Source organism: Pollachius pollachius (genome assembly GCF_949987615.1).
Source record: "Pollachius pollachius genome assembly, chromosome: 3".
NCBI lineage: Eukaryota > Metazoa > Chordata > Actinopteri > Gadiformes > Gadidae > Pollachius > Pollachius pollachius.
Genome location: NC_136936.1, coordinates 40,086,065 through 40,107,283, shown reverse-complemented (window position 1 = coordinate 40,107,283; position 21,219 = coordinate 40,086,065). Strand labels below are relative to the sequence as shown.

At 42.3% G+C, this 21,219-nt stretch overlaps 1 protein-coding gene and 1 pseudogene across 2 annotated transcripts; one reads left to right on the top strand and one right to left on the bottom strand.

The window, feature by feature from the left end:
• Window positions 1-453: 453 nt before the first annotated feature.
• On the top strand, window positions 454-20,992 carry LOC307073856 (ranBP2-like and GRIP domain-containing protein 4). The gene is made up of 25 exons (XM_079733815.1): window positions 454-681; window positions 870-937; window positions 1,040-1,151; window positions 1,236-1,388; window positions 4,002-4,232; window positions 4,367-4,509; window positions 4,645-4,840; window positions 5,239-5,379; window positions 5,507-5,666; window positions 6,002-6,183; window positions 6,715-6,902; window positions 7,258-7,381; window positions 7,611-7,772; window positions 7,897-8,034; window positions 8,181-8,306; window positions 8,386-8,565; window positions 8,662-8,718; window positions 10,098-10,239; window positions 11,817-11,911; window positions 12,333-16,406; window positions 16,695-16,838; window positions 17,143-17,380; window positions 17,517-17,638; window positions 19,171-19,363; window positions 19,454-20,992. Exons 1-25 carry the CDS (start codon window positions 610-612, stop codon window positions 19,525-19,527), a joined length of 7,515 nt encoding a protein of 2,504 aa, XP_079589941.1. The 5' UTR covers window positions 454-609; the 3' UTR covers window positions 19,528-20,992.
• LOC307073682 (transmembrane protein 223-like) lies at window positions 17,772-19,147 on the bottom strand (annotated as a pseudogene). The gene has a single exon. The product of its transcript is annotated as a transmembrane protein 223-like (transcript).
• Window positions 20,993-21,219: the final 227 nt, after the last annotated feature.

The following is a 21,219-nucleotide window of genomic DNA, read 5'->3' as shown; positions in this document are numbered from 1 at the left end:
AATGGTAAGCAGAAGATGGTTGACCCATCCAATTGTAAATCCTGCATTTTAGAACTAACTTTTTGTTTTTATATTTATTAACACATTGTTTGTCTAGCCTATAAATTGTCAAGCAATCGGCACTGTTACTATGGGCAGCTCGGATCTAAACTAACAGATTTATGTTGTAAAATAAAATGTGTTTTATTCTATTGTATTGTGTTTTTATATTAACTCTTGATGGGGCATATTGTAGACTGAATTAAATCGTTATTTTCCTAATAAATATTAAAATTGATGATTTTATCCGTTACTTCACTCGAGTGACAGTATTTTGATTTAATTTAATATTTTGCACGGTTCTGTAGGTCAAAAGGCCTACATTATTCTTGGCCGGGTGTACGCCCCTTCAAAATAAAAGGGCGTCACAGTGGTGATCCAAAGTTTCAATTTCATTTCATCCGTCAACTCAGGTAATCCAATGACGAGCCTACGCACTGTCATGATGATGGCGGAAGAGCAACTGAACCATCAACGTTTTGGGAAATTACTACCACTATTTCTAATTATCGTTCAATAGTACCTTCTGCCACACATTAGTATAGAAATCTAACATTCTACATCGAAGCCATGAGGCGAACTAAGGCTGAAGTGGATCGCTATATCTCTTCGGTACACAGTTCGTCCCCTTCGCTCAAACAGGTAAGTTGACGTGCAGAGTAACTGGAATTTTCCCTTGTCCTTTATTAAGTAACATTTAATATGACTTCATATGCTGTTATTCAGTCTGCACAATGCTTTATTTCCTGTCAATTTATCTACTTTTCTGAGCTCCTTGGATATTTGTTGGAATTAATAGTCGTATTCAATGCTGTAACTTTCTTTTACAGCCGCCATTCAAAGGCTTTTTATTTGCCAAGCTGTATTTTCAGGCGCAGGAGTATGAACTCGCTAAAAGGTCAAGTCAAATAAGTCTTGATTATTTAAATTAAACCATTAGATTGTGATTTTGGAGTTTGATTATTTGCATACGTTTCTTTTTGTTTTGTTTTGTCTTTAGACATGTGTCAGAGTATCTCAAAGTACAGGAGTGGGACGTCAAAGCACACACATTCCTTGGCCATCTCTACGAGAAAGAGGGAGAAGTTGACAAAGCAGTTGGATGTTATAAGGTATGTAATCACATATACTGTAGCCATCTGTTATGCTTGTACTGTTGAAGGTAAACTACATTAAAGAGTTTTGTCTGTGTGTAGAGGTCATTGGACCTGAACCCAGCCCAGAAGGACCTGGTTCTGAAGGTGGCTGAGTTTCTATGCAGTAAGGATCCAACTGACGGCAGGGCAGAGTTCTGGGTGGAGAAGGCCAGCAAGCTGCTCCCTGGTAACCCAGCTGTCTTCAACCTCAAGGTGAGATCAACTGCAAGCTACTTTCAACCATAAATAGCAGCATATTAATGTTAATATTTATTTAACTTTGCTTGTTCAAACTCATACGTCACTAGTCTATTAGTCTAGTCTGTGGCAGGCTATGCAAAAATGGAGCTGGATGCTGTTGCTATGCCTTTGCTTCTGTGTTTCGGTTCTTGTTTTGCCTTCATAGAACAATGGTGACATACAATACATTGCATGTGAACAAGACTGTAAGTAAAAAAGCCCCGGCTGGATTAGATACTTTGATACAACTTTTAAAAAAGACTTTATCTCATTAGATCATAAACCATTAGTTCTCATTTAGTAATTATTTCTATATCCCTGGATAAACAGCCACATGCCTCAGCAACAACAAAAAAGTATTCCTTTAGGCGCACATAGCAATTCAGACTCCCGGTGAGAATGTTTAGAATAGTTCATTCATTATGTCTTCATTCACTATAACACAAGTACAACTTGTCCACTCTTCTTAATTCTCCAGTTTTCTCTATAGCCACCAACTTATTCTATCTAAAACCTAGTTAATATTCGCCGTAAATCAAAGCAAAAAATATGGCAATATGTTGCATATCAGTGGGGACATTTCAGTCGTCATTTGACATTGGTGTGGACACGTCCCCTGGTCCCCACACAAATCTACGCCCTTGGCATATCTAAATAATGGTTGGCTGGAGAATTTAAGATGACGTCACACACACGGTTTGTACGTCCATGTCTCTGTTGTTATTTCTGTTTGTTCAAGATGGACAGATTTTGAGGGAAGTTTATGTGAGCCGGTCAGCCTGTACACATTTTAAACACCTCCGAAAAATGGCATAGATATTAAATCAAAATGTTAACATTCACTCATGTCCTACTCAAATACCTTCTCCTAAAAGTAACTGCAGACAAATTATCACTTCCTCCACAAGTAGCAGCTCTGTGTCTGCCCTGCTTGATAATAACAACATGGAGAACCTTTCCTCTGGAAATGGTAACCGTCAAACACAGCTTTTCATGCATTGCGTTTCATGTTCAGTTTAACGTCTAGTAGAATATCACCTGTGTCCAAATGTCTGTAAAATGACTGTAAAAGGCTATGGCTGTTAGTATCCTGTATGGACTCTGTCAGCCCTGGTCGTCCTTTGTGTTATTGAATGTTTTTGTTTGCATTGCCATGAGCTTTTGTTTTGGTCCCGAACCCCGCCCTCGACTGCCTTGTGCCACTCCCTGCCCACACCTGACTCTGTCTGCCACACCTGGTCATTTGCCTGCTCGTTGTCTCGATTGAGTTTTCCCTTTCCCTTTTCTCGCCAATGATTTGTTTCCCCTCTGATATTTAAGTTCAGCCCACCTGTTAGCCCTTGTCAGATCGTACCAGAAAGTTTGCTGAGATACTGTGCCAGTTTTTGCTCTGCCTGTTTCTGCTCTGCCAGGGACATTGACATCGGATTCTCTGACTTGTGATTTTCTGTTTTTGGATTTTTCATTTTCTGTTGGCTCATTGCCTGTATCTTTTGTGCATTACACTTTTACCTTCTGAGTATGACTTATTGACCTCTCTGCCCTTTTGTTTAAATCCTGAAGGAAAGGAATAAATATTTTTGACAATTGCAACTGGTCTGCACCTGGGTCCTTAGCTGCATGTCTTAACAATGGCCGTGCGTCACTTCACAAACTGTGTATCAAAGTGACTGTAATGGAAGATGCATTTTACTGTTCTTCCGCACTAACTCTTCCTGCCACTCGCATTACGACTTTTCTTTTTTTTCACCACTTAAGAGCTTCTAAACATCATGGAATCAACTCATTTGGATTTATTTTTCTCAAATTTTCTCATTCTATCGTAATCCAGTGCTTTGGCTCTGCAGACACAGACCACGCATTTCAATACGAATATTCCTCTCTAATGTGCGATAACTGGGCAATAAAATGGACAAACTCCAGCTACTGCTGAAGATGTCGAATTATCTTCATCCTCCATTTTGTGCTCTAGGGAAACTTGGCTCTTTGAAACATTAGCATCAGGTAATGGTGACACAGAGCTCTCTGGTGTGACAGAGTTACACAGAGCTCTCCGGCAAAACGGAAGGTGGAAGTATTTGTTTCTACACTAACAGTGGCTGGTGTAAGGAGGTCACTGTGATTCTATGGTTCTCCCATACTGGAATCCACTAGATTGAAAACCCTTCTAATCCGAACGTGAGTTTGTATCATTCATCTTGGTCAGTGTTTATAATCAACCACAAGCTAACGTGCAGGACAGCGCATGCTCACCCTCCAGATACTGTTTGTAGAGTGGACATACCCAAACTCCTTCTTCGTTATTGCACTTGCCATCATCAACAGGATTCGAGAGTTTTAATTTCTGCCTGAATTGGTGGACTGTAGCGTGGACAGAGGGTTCTAGAGCAGCGTGGGGGACGGCATGATAGGCGCTGTTGTTGATGGTGTAACAGTGATCAAGAGTGTTCTCTTCGCTAGCCTTTATCTGCTGACGGAATTTAGAAAGTTTGTGGCTGAGTTTCCCTTAGTTAAATAAATCCCAGCCATCTTATTTCCCTGTTGTCCTCGTACCCCTCATCTATGTACATTTGTTTCCCTGATCAGGAGAAGCTGCTCAGCCGTCAGGGCCAACAGGGATGGAACCGCCTTTTCGATCTTCTGCAGGCTGAGTTAGCGGTGCGCCCAGCCGATGTCCACGTCAACATAAAGCTGGTTGAGTTGTACTCTAAAGATGGCCGCCTGATTGAGGCTGTGGAGCACTGCTTGAGCCATGGGAAAAAGGGACAGCTACGCAAAAGTCTGGATTGGAACTCCGTGATGGTCGACACACTGCAGGTCAGCCATTTTGTATTTTGGATGTATATATTTTTGGAGAAAGAAAATACAGTATGGTATGTAAATACGCAAGCGGTACAGTAGGTTTAGCAGATATATTAACGTCTTTCATCTGACTTGGCATGTGTTTTAAGGAATTCCTAGCCCAGCCCGGTGTCTCCAACAATGAAAAGCTGTGTCGTCGCCTTAAAGGAGAGCTGCTGCTGGCCCACTGCAACCTGCTGAGACTTAAACTATCAGTCAGTGGAGTGTTGCCTGCACTTGATGCCCTGAGAAGGTAGGTTTTGTGTGTTTGCATACGCCCAAACAGACGGGATGAGCATTTTTTAATAACCCCTGTGTAATAAACCCCATATAATGTTTGAACATGTGTTTGGACATGTAACACATGCATGTGTTTTATTTTATATAGTTTTGATGGAGCCATGCGGTCTGTGAGTGCCACAGCAGGTGGCCAGACAGACGAGCTGTGTGAGGTGTTTGGAGAAATGCGAGCTCACCTTTACCTGCACACTGGTACCCTCCTATTGAAAATGGCCCAAGAGCGTGGGCAGAACTGGAGAGCTGTGACCGACTTGGCCACCCTCTGCTTCCTGTTGTCTTACCAGGTACATGCTTATAGGACCTAGAAAGGTTACTATATTAAAAGTGTAACTGTTCCCAACAATAAAATGTAGCATACAGCACACACCCAGTTCGGTGTTCAAAAGTGCACGGTTTGATTAAGCAGTGCAACTTTATAGTAAAAGGACTTTAGTATACTACTGTTATCATAGCCAGTGACTGTGGGGAAATTATATATACTTCTATCAAGATAGGGCTGAGCATTTGAAGCCATATTGAGCCTAAGCTGAGTACACGTTTGCATCCCTAGTGCCAACAAATACCCCAGTGTAACTTGTACTTCAGAGTTCGATTTCAACCACCAATATGCAATGGCACATGCAGCAGCTGCTGTCAATATCTTGGTAAAAGGTTAAATATCAATATCGTTTTGTCATTTTAGGTGCCCAGACCAAAGCTTAAGCTGACTAAAGGAGATCAGTTGGCACCCCAGCTGTTGGAGCTGATGGCCAGCGATAGACAGAGCCAGGCTGGGCACATGCTGCTCAACCTCAGCTCGGACCCACAGAACTTTATCACTGAGGTCAGTGGAACAACTGTTTTCAGCTAAAACGTCTTATGATGCTTATTTCTTTTTTCTCTTAACTTTGGAATGGATGTATTCCAGCTGCCTTTTTTTTTCATACATTGTAAAATGTATTGTATTGTAGGTGGTGGAAGCATTTGGTAATCGCATCGGGCAGAGCTCTCTTTTTGAGCTCCTGTTTGGAGAGCAGTCCTCAACAAGTGCCTCCTTCATGGCCAATGATGACTTCTGTTCCATCAACACACAAGTCCCAGAATTCTCTGAGCTGGCTAAGTGGGACAATGGTAAGTGGAGTACAGGGGTGTCCTCGACAGCACTATACAAAACTGCATGGACGAGTCTGACCTATCGATGCCCATTGATTTAAACGATCAAAACTCCCATCAACCAATGGGCGGATCTGGATTTCCCACAGCTGTCTATAGGCAAGCACAGTGACTCCGCTAAAAGACTCACCACCTCTAACAACAAATTAACTACAGAATATAAGGAGGATGTGCATCTCCATTGATTTCAGCATTTGCATTATTTTTGACAGAAAATACAGGCTACTATAAGGAAACAATAGTGATGTTTGTATAATTTGCTAGAACATCATGGATCTCAATTGGTTCTGTAGGTTCCATCATGCTCCATGGAGGAGACTTGCAGCACCTGAGCTGGCTGGGCCTGCAGTGGACCTTGTTGGCCCAGAGGCCAGCCCTGCGAGACTGGCTCAAGCAGCTCTTCCCCAGACTCAACCTGGAAACATCCAAGCTTGACACCAATGCTCCCGAGTCCATCTCCCTGCTGGACCTGGAGGTACTTTCCAGGGACTAGATGTTACTTTAAAAACAAACCCTGGTTGAAAACCTGATCATATCTTTCAGCATTGGTAATCATCAGGTAGTGGTGTACTCCCTATATATGAACCCTGTAGTATCACAATGCAGGTCTGATGTGAGAGGGCAATCCAAACTCAAAGGGGTACACTAGGCCTCATTTGTTTACCTGGTGCTTTATTAGTTTGGTTGGGTTTCTAAGATTTTATCAGACTACTTTCAAGTGGGGTTCGATAATTAGACATCATTCTCTACAATTTAATTTCCAAGAACGATATTTCGGTATAATCTTACAAATATTGTCCCTGGAAAATCAGAATGGATTACTTCGATGGGGTTCAGTGATCAATCATGCATAATAACGCTAGCTATTTGAGTCTCCATGTACCTGCTTCAAAAAATAATGAATTGGTTCACTTCACACATAGGGAATCTAAACTATTCAAAGACTAAAAGTTGCTCCTGTTGAAGGTAGCTTTCATTCTGATTTATTTAAACTTTTTTTCTCAAGGTGTTTGTGTGCGGGGTGGTGTTCTGCTGCCATAGCCAGCTCCAGGAGACTGCTAAGATCAACTGTGTCGGCCAGCAGCCACTCAGCGAGCCCCGATGCCTTCCTCTTCCTCTACTCCGCTCCCTGTCCAGTGATCGGCAGAGGGAGTGGTGGGATGCCATCTACAGTCTCATCCATAAACAAGCCCTGTACGTTTATTGAGAGATCTGCATGTGGCCACAATGAAGGCCAAAGGCATTCTTTCCATTTTTGGTCCACTTTTCAATCCAACCTTTTTTTGAATGATTGTAAAGATTGCTCCGTTTGTAAAAAAATAAATAATAGGTGTTTTTTTATTTATGACTTAAAACAATATTGAGGGTAACATGCTATAGCCTTTTGCAACTCATATGGTTTAAAACTAAGCTATCAGATTCAGCCATTGGGTTATTCACTAGTACAACTTGATGAACAATTTTGTGTTTTTTAGTTTATTCCACTTGTCAGACTTGAATGTTTCAAAAGTGCTCTACATTGCATCAGTTTTGTGTTTCTATTTTGCAGACCTGACACGTCAGCCAAGCTGCGTATGATTGTGCAGCATGGTCTGAGTTCACTCAGAGCAGGAGAGAAACACGATCTGCAGCCAGCACTCGCTATTTACTGGGCTCAATATCTCAGCCAGAAGGTGATCATGTCTGCAATTTTTAGCACCTAGCACGTTTCCCCAACACATTCTAGTAGTACCCCCAAATGCAATTATTAACCCAAAAAAGCATGATATGGGATCTTTAATGTTGAATCTTAATTTTGTACTTGGCTTTTATTAAAATATTAGGGGAAAGTAGTATTTCTCTGTTTAGTACTATGCTCAGACTTTTTACATACTCGTCATTAAACCAGATTTGTCTCCTCAGGGCATGGAGGTGAACTCATACTATGACCAGAAGGAATACATCGGCCGTAGTGTCCACTACTGGAAGGCTGCTCTTCCTCTCTTAGACAAGATCAAAAACAGGCGAAGCATACCAGAACCCCTTGACCCCCTCTTCATTCATTTCTCCAACAGAGATATCCAGGTAAATTATTATTTAATTTTATCATTTCTTCACAGTTTAAGCATATGTTGCATGCATACAAGTAATATTACTGCAACCGTTTATTAACTGCTGGGAAATGTTTCATACCTGTTCCTACTTTCAGATCTCAATTGTGAAGGGCTATGAGGAAGAGGCCTTGATAGGATTTGCGTCTCTCTTGGACGTAGAGGGTAAGACGGAAGAAGCCATTTCCACCCTGGAAACGATCAATAACGTGTCATCTTCCTGGCATCTTGCACGGGCAAGTCCAAGTTTCAGATTACTTGAATTAACTGATTTTACTGGGGGAGCTGTTGACCATTATTGTGTTGCTACTAACAGATCACCAGCCTTCAGTTGATTTGGTTGTAGTAGATAGAGGCTTCCTTTCATTGATATTCTTCACAGATCTACCAAAGGCTGTCAGAGGAGGCAGGCATTTGGGTAGAGGAGACACAAGACCGGTGTATCATGTTCCTCAAGAAGTTCAGAACTTATCTGTCTAAGATCTACAACTCGGATGACCTGGAGCAGGTTTGTTGTGGTTTCATGATGGGGTGAATTGTTTCCTCGTCTAGAGGTATAAGCCAGTGATACCAATGTTCTCCCCCAGCTGCCTGTATCCATAGAAGAGGTGATGGACCTCTTGAATGAGGTGAATCAGCAGCTGGAAGAGATTGGTGAGATTGCCGAGGAGAAAGAGGAGAAGGGAGCAGCCCAAAGAGCACCAACCACACCAGAAACTACCGCAACTGTCTCCCGCATCACAGTTTCTCCCTCCAAAATACACCTGGTTGGTCATTTTCATTGATAAATGGGTTGACTGATTTAATAAACCTGTGGCTGATGTTTTCCATAATTTACAAGGTTTTCTTTACATTTTCAACAGATTTCTCCTAAGACACCCCTGCTACAGATGCTCTGGCAGCAAGTAGAAGCTCTCAAAGTAAGGTTTTTTATGTTGCATTTTTGTGGTAGGCCTATTGCAATTTGAGCACGTTATCATGCTAACAAGCTGACATGCTAGCATGCAGTTTTGGTAAAGTCACAAAATCTCGAGGTTGGAGTAATCCGTCCAATTCTGAATCACCATAGTCGTCAGAATTGCAATGCAAATATCTTCCTAAACTAAAACAACATCCCTGTTATCGATAAGCGCCAATGAACTCAGATTTTGTATTTACAATGTGAGAATTAGAGCGCATGGAACAATTCAACCTTTTGCAAAGAAGACTCATCAAATGTTACTTGCAAGGGAATGAGAGGGTATTTAACTGTAATGCTTTTCCCACATTCACTTTGTATTGGAAGCGTGCTGGACGTGTGGACGTGGGGGGCAAGGGATTTTGGGAAGGCTTGCATGCGGGCGGGTGATCGTGGCGCATGTAAAGGGGAGGGACAGAAGTTGAACTTCAGTTAACTTTATGCAAATAAGCGCATCTTGTAGCATGCGTTCGGCTATGCGATTGGACGACCGACATTCGTGGTGATATTTCATTTCCTTGTTGGAGCACTTCAATTGACAAGCAGCAACTAGAGAGCAAATAAAACCCTGCTGAGTCATTTAACAAAAAATCCCTGCTCATCTACTGTATAGTTATTGTAAGAAAAAGGGGGAGACTTCTTATTGCCTCCATTTATTATCCACATGTTGTTCACATTGGTTTTATGTAACAATCGAACGGTGTGAACCCAAGCGGAGATGCAGACAACGAAAGTTGAATTTAACCAGAGGTTTATTGTACGGGGTACGAGAACAGTAGGGAATTAACAGGAGGTGGACAGGTGAGGGTGGATGACAGTTCAGGGCTGTGTAGGTTGGCGGAAAAAGATTAATGTACAGGCAGGCAGCGCTGTAGGCAGGGAGGCAGGCAGATGAGCACGCAGGGTGGATGGCAGGCAGATAGGAGGTTGGTGATCCATTCTAGTTGAAACAACGATCTGGCATTGAGTGGGTGAAGAACCAGGGTTTATATACGCCGGGATGATGACTGGAGATGGTCAAGGTGTGCAACTTGACCAGGTGAGACATTAAGGGAATGCCTCGCCCATTGCACATACGTGTAAACACAGAGAGGGGGAGACAGAGCAGAGAATCTGCTGGATACGGCTACGGCTGTAACATTGTGTAGTTGGTTGATTAATCACCCTCTACTGTACATTTGATGTAATGACTCATTGCACAGCTGTGCGTGTGTAAAAAAACAAGTGATATTAAAATCAGGCTGTAACTACTTTCTAACTACCAAACATGGATAGGTGGTTTGTTTGTGTGTATAAATCTAAGTTTCTTTGTGTGAAGAAACATATTTCTTTATATTGTAGATTGAGGTCCACGATCTGAAGCACAATTCTAGTTGGAGCCTGGGCTCCCCACATCATCCGATGTACGGGGACAGCTATGGAGCCGACGGCCTACAAGAGCCCTACACCCTGGTACCGTCTTTTCAAGCACCACAATTAACAGGTAGGTTTCTATGTCGGTATTTCCACTTACTTGTTTAAGCTGTATGAGGTGCAGTGGCGATTTCTCTAAGACTGCAAGGGAAGCTCGGCTTCCCCTTTAATTTCTTAAATTAAATGGTCAAATATATACTGTTTTGTTAACATTTCATTGACTAAAAATGTGTCGATCTCGAAGACGAGTTGGTTCAGAATCAGCTGCTTATCACAGATCGACTGACTCGATTTCCTTCTCATACATTCCCATAGCGTCACAGTGCATTTGCCTGATGAAGCTCAGCGTGCATCGACTTAAATGGCAGTAGGGCCGAGATCGTTGATTGGCCTGTGGCATGTGCCACCGCGACCACTGACATACCATGGCATATGCCGTTCAGGAACGGCATATGCCGTTTAGGAACGGTAACTGCCGTTTGGGGGGAACGGCATATGCCATGGTATGTCAGACGTCGCGGTGGCACATGCCACAGGCCAATAAACGATCTCGGCGTCTCTCTTAAATGGGGCTGCATAGAACAGCTGTTTTTAGTGCGTCGAAAGTCGAGGGTCATTGGATAATGCTGCGATTATGTCCCTGCCACAGACGCTCAGCGTCTCTGGGGGTGAATGGAGGAGTGGGCTGGCCTGGACGCTGGGCTTCTGCGTGATGATGGGAGGGTCTGCGAAAGACTTGAGTTGCCGTTTGATTGACAGCGATTTTGACATATAAAACGTAGTCGGAGCTCTCTTTAGTCCTCAGTCCCATCGCGGTTTTTGCAAGCGATATGAAAGACAACTGCAACCTATTTCTTGATATTTGCTTGCTGAAATTGCTAGACAATTTTCATTGTACATTTCATACACTTATACACACAATTCCTTGTTTCAGTTGAACAGAATTCCCACATTTCCTTGTTCGAGTTTAATATCATTTTGGTAGTTGGCCATCACTTTGATTCAGGGAGCCTGAGGTCTGAACTTCAAGTCCTGTATTCAGATCAGGACTTGTAGGGTGAGAGGGGAAAGCTGTGTGATTTATTGGTGTTCCTTAAAGACATGGAGTTGGACAGTGCAATGCCACAGCTTTACAAACGGTTCTCATTAGTGGCAACAATTGGAGCAACATCTGCAGGTGTAGAAAGGAGCTTCTCCTGTTTAAAACGGCTCAAGTCCTACACCCGTAACACAGTGGGCCAAGGCCGTTTAAGCAGCCTAGCTCTGCTGGACATTGATTGGACTGGTCAAGTATGGCAGGGTCACAGAGCATTTCCTTGAAAAGGAACAGAGAGCAGAATTTACGTATAAATAAATTGACAATTGATAAGATGTAGGCCGAAAATGAACTTCCCCTCTTTAAAGACCAGCAGCCGCCACTGATGAGGTGACTTTACACTTAAGTTACACTCCACAAATTGCTTCCTAAAGTAGAATAACTGGTTATTCTAAGCGAGCACAACTCTTGGTGTGTGTGTGTGTGTGTGTGTGTGTGTGTGTGTGTGTGTGTGTGTGTGTGTGTGTGTGTGTGTGTGTGTGCGTGCGTGCGTGTGCGTGCGTGTGTGTGTGTGTGTGTGTGTGTGTGTGTGTGTGTGTGTTCTTTCTCAGATGCTACCACGGGGCCGTATGGGTACTGCAACCAGTCTCCTGCTTATAACTCTCAATATCTACTTCGCACATCAGCAAATGTGACTCCCACAAAGGTAAAATAAGTATTGATATTTGGATTGCCATTTTGGACTTATTTATTCCATTTCTTTACAGTCTTCCTTAATGACTAAACGTAGTCAGAACGAATATATGAATATATTTTTAACTAATATTATATTAGTTTAATTACATACAATTCAGGCATGTTCTATGTATCATTGTCTACAGTATATTCATATTTTACACATGTTGGAAATAGGCTAGACTACTTAGCTGTTAAACGAAAGTTTAAAAAAAAACATTGGAATCTGATCTGTACTCTGTATCAGCAAAGATATATATATTGGTATCTGCCATCGGCAAGATTGTTATTTTAAACATAAGTATCAGCCCAGAAAATCTCAATTGGTGCATCCCTATTTTGTACCAGTGAGTGATGACTCTTCTAATGTATATTTTTGTGCTTTATTACAGGGTTCCATGTACGACATCAATCGTATGCCCCCACAACAGCATATATATTCCTACCAGCAGCCGAACCACACACCACCAATGCAACCTGTTCCGCCCTGCGACTATCCCCCACAAGAACAAGTTTTCAGTGAACCTCCTCGCTTTGAGTCACCAGCAACCAACCTTCTCTCGCCGTGCGGTGACGAATATTACAGCCATGGTGTCACTCAGCCAGCAACCAACCTGCCCCTTCCTGAGCCTGGTTACTTCACCAAACCCTCTACGGTTACCGTTCAACCAAAGAGCATTGAGGGGAAAGCAATGAATTTTGGGAAAATCTCTTTTGGCCACAAGGCGTCGACTGAGATCCCAAATGTTCCTAGTCTTGTTGCTGGGCCAACTAGTCAAACTGCACAATCGTCAGACATCAAATTCAACTCTAATGATTTCAAATCCAACGACAGAGCCTTTACCTTTTCTGTTTCTCCAGCAAAGCAGAGTCTGCTTGGGCTGCTGACTTCGGATATTTCCACCAAAACAGACTTTGAGCAGAAGCCTGGGACTCAGGATCAACCCACTTGCCAAGGGAGCATCGTCACATTTGGAACTCAAAATCTTTCTGGGTTCAGTTTCGCAAGTCTAACAACAAACACTAGAATTGCAGGCGTATTTGAAAAAGTTGGGAAGCCATTTAGTTTTGGGAATGTCACCAAGCCTATAGATGAAGTGGAAAAGCCACCTCAAGACAAGCAAAATCAGCCACTGGAAAGTGACAATGACAGCACCCAGTTAGAGGATGATGATGATGGCCCTCATGTTGAACCTATTATACCTCTGCCCAATAAGATAGAAGTCAAAACAGGTGAGGAAGAAGAACAGGAATTGTTCTGTAATAGGGCCAAGCTGTACCGTTTTGAAATGGAGACAAAGGAGTGGAAGGACCGGGGTATTGGAAATATAAAGATTTTAAAACATAACACTTCAGGAAAGGTGCGCATCTTAATGAGGAGAGAACAAGTCCTTAAGATCTGTGCCAACCACTATATTAACGCTGATACCCTACTTAAACCCAATGCTGGCTCAGACAAGTCATGGGTCTGGAATGCCATTGATTATGCAGATGAGCAGCCCAAACCTGAACAACTAGCCATCCGTTTCAAAACTGCGGAGGAGGCAATGCTTTTTAAAACAAAGTTCGATGAAGCTCAACAAAATGTGCCCAAGTCACCAGCAAAGCATTGCTTGCAGGAAAAGAGAGAGGTGGGCTATAACCTGAATGAAACCAAATCATCATTTGGAGCCCAGTTTGCACTTAAGGACGGGGAATGGGACTGCAATGTTTGCTATGTGCGAAACAAGCCCAAAGATATTCAGTGTGTAGCTTGTCATTCCAAGAATCTGCCAACAACCAACCCGCCCCTTCCTAAGCCTTGGTGCTTCTCCAAACCCTCTCCGGTTCCGGTTCAACAACCAAATAGCATTGAGGGGAAAGCAATGGATTTTGGGAAAATCTCTTTTGGCCACAAGGCGTTGACTGAGGTCCTAAGGGTTCCTAGTCTTGTTGCTGGGCCAACTAGTCAAACTGCAAAATCGTCAGACATCAAATTCAACTCTAATGATTTCAAATCCAACGACAGAGCCTTTACCTTTTCTGTTTCTCCAGCAAAGCACAGTGAGAGTCTGCTTGGGCTGCTGACTTCGGATATTTCCACCAAAACAGACTTTGAGCAGAAGCCTGGGACTCAGGATCAACCCACTAGCCAAGGGAATATCGTCACATTTGGAACTAAAAATCTTTCTGGGTTCAGTTTCGCAAGTCTAACAACAAACACTAGAATTGCAGGCGTATTGGAAAAAGTTGAGAAGCCATTTAGTTTTGGGAATGTCACCAAGCCTATAGATGAAGTGGAAAAGCCACCTCAAGACAAGCAAAATCAGCCACTGGAAAGTGACAATGACAGCACCCAGTTAGAGGATGATGATGATGGTCCTCATTTTGAACCTATTGTACCTCTGCCCAATAAGATAGAAGTCAAAACAGGTGAGGAAGAAGAACAGGAATTGTTCTGTAATAGGGCCAAGCTGTACCGTTTTGAAATGGAGACAAAGGAGTGGAAGGACCGGGGTATTGGAAATATAAAGATTTTAAAACATAACACTTCAGGAAAGGTGCGCATCTTAATGAGGAGAGAACAAGTCCTTAAGATCTGTGCCAACCACTATATCAACGCTGATACCCTACTTAAACCCAATGCTGGCTCAGACAAGTCATGGGTCTGGAATGCCATTGATTATGCAGATGAGCAGCCCAAACCTGAACAACTAGCCATCCGTTTCAAAACTGCGGAGGAGGCAATGCTTTTTAAAACAAAGTTCGATGAAGCTCAACAAAATGTGCCCAAGTCACCAGCAAAGCATTGCTTGCAGGAAAAGAGAGAGGTGGGCTATAACCTGAATGAAACCAAATCATCATTTGGAGCCCAGTTTGCACTTAAGGACGGGGAATGGGACTGCAATGTTTGCTATGTGCGAAACAAGCCCAAAGATATTCAGTGTGTAGCTTGTCATACCAAGAATCTGCCAACAACCAACCCGCCGCTTCCTAAGCCTTGGTGCTTCTCCAAACCCTCTCCGGTTCCGGTTCAACAACCAAATAGCATTGAGGGGAAAGCAATGGATTTTGGGAAAATCTCTTTTGGCCACAAGGCGTCGACTGAGGTCCTAAGGGTTCCTAGTCTTGTTGCTGGGCCAACTAGTCAAACTGCAAAATCGTCAGACATCAAATTCAACTCTAATGATTTCAAATCCAACGACAGAGCCTTTACCTTTTCTGTTTCTCCAGCAAAGCACAGTGAGAGTCTGCTTGGGCTGCTGACTTCGGATATTTCCACCAAAACAGACTTTGAGCAGAAGCCTGGGACTCAGGATCAACCCACTAGCCAAGGGAATATCGTCACATTTGGAACTAAAAATCTTTCTGGGTTCAGTTTCGCAAGTCTAACAACAAACACTAGAATTGCAGGCGTATTGGAAAAAGTTGAGAAGCCATTTAGTTTTGGGAATGTCACCATGCCTATAGATGAAGTGGAAAGGCCACCTCAAGACGAGCAAAATCAGCCACTGGAAAGTGACAATGACAGCACCCAGTTAGAGGCAGATGATGATGGTCCTCATTTTGAACCTATTGTACCTCTGCCCAATAAGATAGAAGTCAAAACAGGTGAGGAAGAAGAACAGGAATTGTTCTGTAATAGGGCCAAGCTGTACCGTTTTGAAATGGACACAAAGGAGTGGAAGGACTGGGGTATTGGAAATATAAAGATTTTAAAACATAACACTTCAGGAAAGGTGCGCATCTTAATGAGGAGAGAACAAGTCCTTAAGATCTGTGCCAACCACTATATCAACGCTGATACCCTACTTAAACCCAATGCTGGCTCAGACAAGTCATGGGTCTGGAATGCCATTGATTATGCAGATGAGCAGCCCAAACCTGAACAACTAGCCATCTGTTTCAAAACTGTAGAGGAGGTAATGCTTTTCAAAACAAAGTTCGATGAAGCTCAACAAAATGTGCCCAAGTCACCAGCAAAGCATTGCTTGCAGGAAAAGAGAGAGGTGGGCTATAAACTGAATGAAACCAAATCATCATTTGGAGCCCAGTTTGCACTTAAGGATGGGAAATGGGACTGCAATGTTTGCTATATGCGAAACAAGCCCAAAGATATTCAGTGTGTAGCTTGTCATACCAAGAATCTGCCAACAACCAACCCGCCCCTTCTTAAGCCTTGGTGCTTCTCCAAACCCTCTCCGGTTCCGGTTCAACAACCAAATAGCATTGAGGGGAAAGCAATGGATTTTGGGAAAATCTCTTTTGGCCACAAGGCGTCGACTGAGATCCTAAGGGTTCCTAGTCTTGTTGCTGGGCCAACTAGTCAAACTGCTAAATCGTCAGACATCGAATTCAACTCTAATGATTTCAAATCCAACGACAGAGCCTTTACCTTTTCTGTTTCTCCAGCAAAGCACAGTGAGAGTCTGCTTGGGCTGCTGACTTCGGATATTTCCACCAAAACAGACTTTGAGCAGAAGCCTGGGACTTAGGATCAACCCACTAGCCAAGGGAGCATCGTCACATTTGGAACTAAAAATCTTTCTGGGTTCAGTTTCGCAAGTCTAACAACATACACTAGAATTTCAGGCGTATTTGAAAAAGTTGGGAAGCCATTTAGTTTTGGGAATGTCACCAAGTCTATAGATGAAGTGGAAAAGCCACCTCAAGACAAGCAAAATCAGCCACTGGAAAGTGACAATGACAGCACCCAGTTAGAGGATGATGATGATGGCCCTCATGTTGAACCTATTGTACCTCTGCCCAATAAGATAGAAGTCAAAACAGGTGAGGAAGAAGAACAGGAACTGTTCTGTAATAGGGCCAAGCTGTACCGTATTGAAATGGAGACAAAGGAGTGGAAGGACCGGGGTATTGGAAATATAAAGATTTTAAAACATAACACTTCAGGAAAGGTGCGCATCTTAATGAGGAGAGAACAAGTCCTTAAGATCTGTGCCAACCACTATATCAACGCTGATACCCTACTTAAACCCAATGCTGGCTCAGACAAGTCATGGGTCTGGAATGCCATTGATTATGCAGATGAGCAGCCCAAACCTGAACAACTAGCCATCCGTTTCAAAACTGTAGAGGATGCAATGCTTTTCAGAACAAAGTTCGATGAAGCTCAACAAAATGTGCCCAAGTCACCAGCAAAGCATTGCCTGCAGGAAAAGAGAGACGTGGGCTGTAAACTAAATGAAACCAAATCATCATTTGGAGGCCAGTTTGCACTTAAGGACGGGGAATGGGACTGCAATGTTTGTTATATGCAAAACAAGCCCAAAGATATTCAGTGTGACCAAAAATCAGAAGAAGGAACGACAGTTGCTTACTCCAAACCAGCCCGTGAGGAGGGCGCAGGCATGGAAACCACAGACCAAGAACCTCCTCCTGCAACATCCTCCCCTGCCTTCTTTAGAGCTGCTTCTCGGCTCCCCAGACCCTAAACAAGGTGCGCACACGTGTTTTAGGACTGAATGACCACAACACTAATGATTACAACTACATTGTAGCTCAATTCTCATTAATATCTTTTGACTGCATGTCAAAGTTACTAAACTGTTCTACGATTTCTGTTATGTTGCCAGAACCATTTGTATGGACTGTGGAGCAGACCAAGCAAGAGTTGAGCCAACAGCTGACCACAGCAGCACGCAGTATGCCGCACGAAACGGAAGCCACCAATGCAGTCCTCATGGAGCAACTTACAGTATGCATAAACACAATAACTCAATAACTAATAAAAAACACAGGACCGCAACATCAATTCACGTTCATTGGAATTTATTGAAAACAGTTATTACATTTCTTTTCCCTTCCAATTGATTCCACAGATCATAAATACAACTGGTTTCATGACCAATTGTTTGACGTTATTCTTCGTACCCAATTGCTTAGAGTGGTTGATATGCCCCAACGGTAACATTAAACAATTGAGCATTGTTTATTGTCCCTTCTTTGTCCAAAATAAAGTAGAATATATTGTCCTTTATCGTGAGTGGAATAAACAAGGGGGACTCGTTCCTGTGGGAGTGGCAGGCGACCTGGGACAGCGGCATGGTTATTTGCTGACCTCTGTCAGGTCAAGGGGGGACTGGGTCGCCACTGTAACCATCCTGCCTCCTTGGTGTAAAATCACCCGACTCACAGAACGGCGACAAAACAGGACGCCAAGTCCTATGATGCCCGCTCCCACCGCAAGAAACCCTCCTGTAAACCCGTATCTCCAAACACTTCTTCCTAAATTGATATCGAAGCTCCAAAACCCGGCAAATCCCGTGGTGGTAACTGCGTTGTTCTTTTAAAGAGCTTTCATTTCTCAGACCAGTGTAAGCGAAATGTGCAAGGTAGGTCCAGAAGAGAGTGAGCGCCGCAGAAGGTCGCCAGGAGGCGTACGAAGCGGGTTTGGTCGTGATGGAACAGAACGACGTCTCTGGAGATCTTGGTTGATGTGCAATAACAGCGACCGGGTCGGGTTAAATCCCTGCTGTATTTTGGACAGCGCAGTCCGGACAGTACATGTGGCAACTCGATCCCGATCAGGCATTCAATACGACTATAGACGTCCTTCGTTTGGTTTGTTGATAGATTCTGTGGCGACAACGGCTTACTTTGCGGGATTTCCCTCAGTACTTTGGCGACAGTTTGTTGAATACTTAGCAGTCGAACCCGAGCTTGGATCGAATTCCATTGATTCGACTTACGAAATAAACGAAAGAATCCCATCCTTCGCCGTGAACGGCTTGAAACGAAGACGCTTCTTTATTCAACAATTGCAAACTTGTATTTCCTGACACCTTACGAACAGGGCGCCGCCATACTTTATTTTTGATGCCGCGTCATGAACTACAGGGAGATGGTCGAGATAACCTAGTGGCCTCGATCTAAGGAACGTTTTAAAAAAATATATAATAATAATTGTATAGATTCACACATGCTTACGGCCAAACCATATCAAAAGTACACTTTTTTACAGTTGTTTATACATCATTTCATTATTTTTCTTTTACAGCCAACTGTAAATGATTTTATTTGTTGATAATAAGCACTATCGTAAAAATATTCTAAAAGTAAGAGACATCCGAAGTCCTCAACATCCACCCACCTTACTTAAGCAAACAACCCCCCTTCTACTTATATACATACAACAAGTCATCTTAAACGGGCAACAATTGTCTCATAGTTGCTGTTTAATGCAGCGGATAAAACTAATGTGTATCTGTCGCTCCCTGGTTGCTCAAGAGTGAACTGCGGCGCTTGGAGCGTAACCTGGAGAGGGACAAGAGCGTGTCGAACATGGAGTACCTTAAGAATGTGTTGCTGCAGTTCATCTTCTTGAACTCTGGTAACGAACGGCAAGCCCTGCTACCGGTCATACACACCATGCTGCAGCTCAGCCCTGAGGAGAAGAGCAGGCTGGCAGCAATAGCACAGGGTACGCTTATTTTACCCATCTATGCACAATGCCATTCTGTTTGTGTTTTTGCTCACATGCTATTTCGTCTCTTCTTTTCGCTGTTGACAGGTCAGCCAGACGTATCGGGGTCCAGGGGCGCTGGATGGTCTTCGTATCTCCACAGCTGGTCTGGAATCAGATAGATACTTATTTATCACACTTGAGCAAAACATAATAGGGTGGGAAAATGTAATCAGGAACATACTAAATGTACAATGTAATCAGGAAATCATACTGGTGATGTGTTTTGTTAATGTCCACTTGTATATACATGCATATAAAACTAACTTCCTGACAGTAGTTACTGATAGCCCAGGTCAAGTCATCACATATTTGGGTCGAAATGACCAGAATTATGGCATTGCAAAAGGAGTCAGTGCGATTTACTTTATTTCATATTTGTGCATTTTCTTTAAGTGGCAACTCATCTCAGAGCCAGCTGGCATTTATGCTTAGGTTGTGCTGCTACATCGGTATGTGGAAGAATCATTATAATATATATTTTATAAATCATCACTATATGTGAGCCCGAGACCAGTATAGCCTCACAATACCCATAACACTATTTAGTTTGTTAAAGATGCCTGATGAATGTTAAACCAAATGATGAAGTGATGGGCATGCTCTTTGAGGCATTCTGTAATGTGAACCTTACTTTTATTATTTAAGTGTTTTATATGTGTGGAAATATAGTAATACAATTATTTTATATATGTTGGGTTATGGGTCACACATTGTTACTTTTTATTTATTGGTAAGCAGTGTTTGTTGTTTGGTAAGTTTAAATATTGTCTTAGATATTTTCTTAATTCATTCTTGGTATTATTTATGGTTGCTATAGTTTTTGATAATAATTTGTTTATGCGTCCCCACTACCTCTAGAGGCCAACAAAGTATAGGCTATAGATTCCTCTCTATCTTTTAATGTGTGAAAGTTGTAAGCCTAGGCCTAGAAATAAAACAGGAATTCGGGGTGATCATTATTACAATAAATGGTTATATCACACAAAACAACAAATAAAATAAAAAAAATGTATTTGCAGTATCAATTGAAAATAGGAAACAATACAAATTGGTTATCAAGTTGACAAGTTAAAATGGATATTTTACAAACTTCATCTTGGAAGTGAGGTCATTTCAGCCATAAAATGCAAGACCGCTTGGCTCGATTGAGAAAACTTGTGTTCATAATTTGGCAAAAATAATTAGGAAGTTAACTCCATAGGCTATTCTAAATGTCTACTACTGGGGAATGGTAATGGCTAAATATGTGAGTTTTTGCTAATATGTGCATAGAGAAATTCCATATTTGTAATGGAATTTGTTGTACGTTTATAAAAAGTAGGAATCAGTGATGCCTTACAGAATATAGCCTATATACAGACACTAAAAGAGCCTTCGGCAAGTTTGACATATTATTATTAACCGAATAGAGGTTAATCATTGTAACCTTTTATTATTTTAAAAAATAGACATCCTTTTCTTTATGTGAAATGCAATACCTGACAATAAACATGTTTGGTATGTGGGGGAGTGGCGGAGGAGATCTGTTATGTACGAGGGTGCAAAGTTGTTTAGCGCTTTGTAGGTAACAGCCACATATTTTTTAATCGCTCAAACAATTATTTTTTGTTTTAATCATAGACTCCCAAACATGTTCTTGATTTATTCAAAAAGATTAATATCCGTGACCATGTGCAGAGGGTTTATTTTTGGGGTGGAGAAATATTAAACAAACATTAAGGTCACTCTTGTTGTTTAAAGTGAACCTCCCATAGAACACAAATAAGTGGGTCATCTACAACAAAGGGCAGAGCCACTATTTTTAAGTTCTT